This window comes from Aplysia californica, unplaced genomic scaffold (assembly GCF_000002075.1).
Source record: "Aplysia californica isolate F4 #8 unplaced genomic scaffold, AplCal3.0 scaffold00700, whole genome shotgun sequence".
NCBI lineage: Eukaryota > Metazoa > Mollusca > Gastropoda > Aplysiida > Aplysiidae > Aplysia > Aplysia californica.
In genome coordinates this window covers 140,526-146,834 of record NW_004797970.1, presented here as the reverse complement: position 1 = coordinate 146,834, position 6,309 = coordinate 140,526, and the positions used below count along the sequence as shown (strand labels likewise).

Genomic DNA, 6,309 nt, shown 5'->3' with positions numbered 1-6,309 from the left:
ATGCCATCAAATAAAGCTCAGAGCAAGATAATTCTCTCTAAAACATGCGCCATTGAAAGTTTTGCTTTAGTAAACTGCCTTAAAATTCAGCAGCTACTTCTTTCTGATAATAATATTAATAATAGACAGAATTTGTATCACCCAAATCCCTGCTCAACAGCAAGCTCTATGCGCTGTACAATCCAAAAAATTATCCCAGCAGACCTGATATAATTCTGGAACAATCTCAACTTCATGAGAAGCATACAGTGCAAGCTGTCTTTTTATAGGCACTTAAACATAAACATACTTACAAGATCTTTCACTGTCTATGGCTGGGTACCGGTTCTCACCTAAGTGAAGTGAGGAAAATTCATGTAAAGTGCGTTTCCCAAGGACACAACATTGGGCCTGAGACCTGAACCCCCAAACCCGCAATCTCACAATTACGAGTACGGTAGCCTAACCACTAGACCACTGACCGACACCACCTGAAAAAACTAACCTTATGTATAGGCGAAAGTGTGTAGGCATTAGCAATGCCTACAACCTGCTCATGTGGCCCTGGAAGGTACACTCTGTACTGCCGCACCCACGGGTCTCTCCAAGTGACCAGCCACTCTTCTCCGGTCATGCGTTGTGTACCGGACCTGTCCACCAAGTCTCTCTTTGCCCGAAGACGCACGCCCTGGTCAGAACCAAATGTGACAGGCTTCACAGTACAAACAAGTTTGCACTCTTTCCTGGGTATGAAAGTACCTGGAAACATATATGACAAGAATGTATCTGAAGAAAGGTTTTACAAGAATAAGTTTTTACAAGAATGTACCTGAAATTTTTTTTTCCATAAGAATGCTTAAAATGAAAGCTGAGTTTTTTTTTTAATCTGCTATTATTTCCATTAAAATTTGTATAAAAATTGCTTTGTTGATCTTTTCCGTAGCCTACTAATTTTTTTTACACATTCATTAGCTTGTCGACCAAAACTAAAATAAAAAGAGGAAGAAAGAAAATGGAGTGAGAGGAGGAATGATAGAAACAAAAAGATAAAAGACAAAAGGAAAAGAAGGCAAAAAAAAGTAAGAAGGCATATGCCTAAAATTGTAGAAAGGAAGAAAATTAGACATTAAAACATAAATTTTGATGGTCAAAAGCAGAATGAAAAACCAAAATAATAATCAAACACTTTAAGAATAATCATTTTTTCCTCATTAATATCAGTTTTTAAATTGTGGTTACACCAGAAATACCTTTTCTTTATTTAACAAACTTTAACAATGGCGTGTTTGTAATATTTTTCGTACTGGTGCAGTTTTGAGTATCAGACAGTGTTCGACTTAACTTTAGAATTATTTATGCATCCATCACACTTGCCATTGGGACCCAGATCAGGGTCCAGTAAAAGAGATATTTGATCTGATCTGATTTGATTTGATTTATTATTTATTGAACTTGAAGTCAGTACTGAACATAAATAAAGCTTAAACAATGCATCAGAAACATTAAGCACTAATAATTTCTTGAAAATCTGGAAAGAGTTTACTTTGAAAAAACGAAAACTTACTTGAGATAGGCTGCAATATGTTTCTTCGTTTCACCAGCTTGTCCCAAAAAAACTTGATAAACATCCAACCGACCAACAAAATCTCAGCAACAATGAAAACCATCAGTTCGTTGTCAGAGGGAACCAGTAGGAAAAACAGCACCAAACCAACAGAAGCAATAATGTAGCAGATGGGAGAAACAGATTCTTCTCTGATATTTGCAGAGCCTATCCACACCACAGCTTTCCTCTTCAACTTCATGACTGCTGGCTCCACAAGCTGCTGAATTCTGCCCTTTGGCAAACAGTTACAAAACGTCATGACGAATGGTTCAAGCACCTGGTTGCTGCAACACTCAAGTAAGAAGCTCCTGTTCTCCTTATAAGCTTTGCCATGAAAAAGCCATTGGTCTCCTGCACTGCGTTTTGCTCCGTTTTCATCAAAGAAATCACACACTGCACAGATCTTGAAAGCTGAATACTCATTTACAACAGGCAGTTTAGTGACAGTCTGAAAAGGAAATAAATTACAAGTACAGTCAAACCTGTGTAAGATGGCCACCCATTGTCAAAGAGAAAAGTGGCTGTATAAGACAGGTGGCCGTCTTAGGCAGGACTGATCAAGATAAAGGAAACAAACCATTCCCATCTGAGGCCTCAATTGAAAGTAGCCCCATTATGTTGTCTTTGTTGGTGTTGTTGTTGATGGTTTGTATTTCGTTTGTAATTTTTATTTTGTCGCTGACTTTGCACAATGGTGACAATAAAACGAAATGTGTCAGACAAGGAAGACCGAGTGCCATGTTAAAACAAACACGTGGGTTGCCGCCATTCGGAGAACGAGGGACGCTTCTGTAACAAGTTCATGTTGACGTCCTTTGTTACTTTGTTACAGACTGGGTAAACAGTAACTACTCATCTCACTTACGATTTGTGTATGAGTTCTGGGCGGTGCTTATGGGTTATGAGGGATCATACGCTTACCTCACCAGCAGCTGAAAATTGGTAGCTATTGGTCAACAGTGGGAGGGGCCTACGCAACATGATCGGTTGGAGGGACTACCTAACAACAACGACAGGTGATTGAATTATTACGGCTCGCCCACAACGCCAGGGGCCAGTGCACAATTTATGACAAAACGTAATGGAGTCACTAAGGTGACCGTCTTAGACAGGTATTATTGCTTAGTATTATAGGGGTTGTGTGTTAAATTATTGTGGCCGCGGCCGCGTTGGACAGGTGCCCGTTTTACACAGTTAAATTATATAGAAAAAACGCAAGGGGGGAAATAGAAAGTGGCCGTTTGTATGGGTGGCCGTCTTATAGAGGTGGCCGTCAGGGCAGGTTCGACTGTATTATGTTGCTGGAATAGATTTGCATATCGTCAGTGTCACAAGCTAACCACTTTAGTCTGTTTGGGTACTTTTTACATCAGAGACAAATACTAGTTTTTTTTTGTGTCGTTTCTATTAGGTATCATGAAAAGCAAGAAATTGTTAGCCTTGACTATAATATTTTGGTGATGTTGAAAGGTGCGTCTTTCATAGAGCTAGATCTATAGGGGGGTGTTAAAATAAAAAAATTCTTAAAAATTTGCACTTCAGTGGATTGCATGTGATAGTGACAGTATATTTACTTGAGGACCCCCCCCCCCCTCCCTTTTAGATAGCAGGCATAGTATAGATTATAGAGCCTGAAAAGGAGATACCCCCCCCCCCCCCCCATGTTTTTTATAAGCTGCATTATTGCCAACATTGTTCTTAATTGTTCAAGGTAGCTGTAATCTAAATTATAACTACTGTCCAACTTGCTCAAACGATCACCTGTCCACAATCAGCTGTACAAACAGCCACTTCCAATTTCCAACTTGGAGTTTCAAATATTAAAATGGCACTGCCCAAGATGTCCTCTAATCTAAGGAACTCACTTTTCCCCCTGACAATGGAGGGGTTGTCTAAGGCAATATTGACTGTATAAATGTGTTACACTCCCATCAACACAGTTTAGATCATTTCGGGCCAACACGGTTTGAGACAGATAAAAAATTAAAGAAGTCAGACGGAGACACTTGATAAAAATTCTCCCCACTAGGGAATCAAACTCAGGTTTTCGGTGTGAGATGGCAAAGAGCTTAACTGTGGAACCACGAATGCTGGTAAGTGTGACTGTAAAATAAATTAATAAAATACATAAAATCAAATAATGATGGTGACGCATGATCATGATTATGATAATGATAATGATAATAATAATAATAAATAATAATAATAATACATGTTATAATAATAATAATAATAAACAAAAACAAAAATAATAATAATAATAATAATAATAATAATAATAATAATAATAATAATAATAATAATAATGATGATGATGATGATCATGATGATGATGATTATAATAATGATTATAATGATAATTATTGCATGTTAACATAGTTCATATCCATGTTTTACAGCATGCTAAGGGCTTTACAACTATCAAATACCTACCTGTTTCAGAACTTCTCCTGGGTAAAGAGGGAAGGGATCCTGAGAAAGGCGTGTCTCTGTATCCCCAAGCTTCAGCTTGATGTCCCCGTGTGCCCCCTTGACCAGTCCGCCATGCTTGTCTCTGCACACCGGGCTTTCCACCACGCAGTAGTGGTGACGGGGGATGGTCACCATAGGTACCGGACCGAAAACAACTCTGTGACATGAGAGTTGACAACCGTCAGTTGTGTATTGGTGTGAGCAGTAAGGTGTGTGAGAGAAATTAAGACAATGACTTTTTTTAATGAGTGTGTGTGTGTGTGTGTGTGTGTTTGTCTGTTTGTGTGTTTTTGTGTGTGTTTATGATTGTATATGTGTGTGTATGGGTATGTGCGTGCGTGTGTGTGTGTGTGTGTGTGTGTGTGTGTGTGTGTGTGTGTGTGAGTGTTTGTGTGTGTTTATAAGACAGAAAGAGAGAGAGGAAAAGATGAAGTCAGAAAGAGAGAGTGAGGGATGGAGAGAGAGAGAGAGAGAGAGAGAGAGAGAGAGAGAGAGAGAGAGAGAGAGAGAGAGAGAGAGAGAGAGAGAGAGAGAGAGAGGGACAGGGAGAGGGACAGGGAGAGGGAGAGAAATAAAGAGAGAGACAATGAGAGATAGGCCTACAGATGTCAAAGAAATGTAAGCTTATTCTTAATAGTGTTCGTAGACTTCATAGATAAATGGATTCTCTTCAGTTTTTCTCGTCGAAGTTGCAATATGAGGCTGGAGATATAAGGTTGGGCAACCTTGTATGAACCATTCATACTGTGCTAGTTATATTTTATTAGTTTTTGTTCAGCCAAGTTAATGAAAAAGTATTTCAAACTGCCCCTTGGGGATGAGGAAATTAACGTAAGCACTCGGAGAGCCCCATCCACACCTGTATCTCTCATTCTCTCTCTTAATTTTTCACCCTCTCTCTCAATAACCTACTGTTCCGATCTTAATCTTTTATTATAAGTCTTACCGTATATTTTCATTTTTGAAGAATGTGCAGGGTCCTGTTTCAATCCTGGTCACATTGGTATTTTTATCCAGAACGTGGATGTAGTTTTGGGGAGGAATGTGAACTACTAGCTTTTTAATGCCCATGGTTGAGGTGTCACACTAAAGTTCTTTTGCTGGGTAACTTAAATTTCAGGTTTAAGGCCTATAATTCTCATTTTATTCTGCATAACACTAACACGTAGCCTATGGTACTCCACTCCTGCATTCTGACCTTGATGCAACATGAGTATGAAGCATCTATTGAGATTGTCTACAACTACAATGCAAAAGAAGGTAGGCTTAAAAACAGCATTTAAATTTAAATTTTAGCACTCATATATTGTCACTTTTGGTGACTGACCAACTAACTCAACATAACGCAAAGAGTTTAATGGGACGTGCATTAAAGATTTAAATTAGGGTTAAAATTCCAATCATGAAAATGGATTGATTAGGCCAGGTTTAGTCACTAGATATTAGATCTATATCTAAATCTAGTTTTCGCGTCGTCTTCCAAAACGTGAACTTGAACAGCGAAGAGGTTTTATTTTAGGCCACAGTCCGGAGAAAAAAATCTTTATTTCCTATCTTATCTAGCGCACCTTCGTCATCTTCGAGGCTCCTACTCGTAGAGGCTGGACTCCTACTGCACACACGCACAGTGCGCCATTTAAAATATCACCTTATTATTCTTCCTGGTACCTATCGATCTTGATGTGTCGTTGGACACTGCTGAAACCATCGGGTCAACCAGTTAGGCCCCACTGGGTAACCACCTTCGCGTCCATGTTGTTGACAAGTGTTGGGGAATTCCCTTTTCAGCACCACGAAAACGAAAGAAGATTTGCCCTTTACCGGGAATTTCCGTAGGTGGAGCAGGTCAACCAGTCGTAAAGTCAACTATTCAGGAGCAGAATTTTTATCCCCAACAGATTAGCTGCTTCTGAATCTAGTTCCATGAAAAATCCACAAGTACTACACTGACTGGTTATTGATTAAAAAAAAAATTTACATGTTCTGAACACTGTTGGAACATATTATTCTTTTAGAATTAGAGACCCAGTTTAAATGTAGGCCAATATATAACGTACTCATTACATATCCGCCTAATTTGGATTTTGCGGACGACTTATTAGCGCTTCTGTCGCCCACACAGGAACAGATGCAAGCAAAGACTTCAGAATTAAACAGCCTATCAGAGTCAGTTGGATTGAGGATCCAACTGGGATAATTATATCAGAGTCTGTTATATTGAGGATCCATCCCGGAAAGTCAAACTCAAAGGT

General features: G+C 39.1%; 1 protein-coding gene across 4 annotated transcripts in view; it reads right to left on the bottom strand.

The window, feature by feature from the left end:
* LOC101847145 (major vault protein) overlaps positions 1-5,854 on the bottom strand; it is a 21,889-nt gene extending 16,035 nt beyond the window's left edge. The window contains exons 1-5 of one of the 4 annotated variants that reach the window (XM_035972461.1): positions 5,726-5,854; positions 5,004-5,300; positions 4,019-4,214; positions 1,544-2,033; positions 485-738 (exon numbers count right to left, since the gene is read on the bottom strand). In XM_035972461.1, the coding sequence (XP_035828354.1) occupies positions 485-738; positions 1,544-2,033; positions 4,019-4,214; positions 5,004-5,128 (1,065 nt within the window). In that variant the 5' untranslated portion in view covers positions 5,129-5,300; positions 5,726-5,854. Of the gene's footprint in view, positions 1-484; positions 739-1,543; positions 2,034-4,018; positions 4,215-5,003; positions 5,301-5,625 lie in introns of all 4 variants that reach the window. The other 3 variants (XM_005108563.3, XM_005108564.3, XM_035972463.1) reach the window with 3 other exon arrangements.
* Between the last annotated feature and the right edge of the window lie 455 nt (positions 5,855-6,309).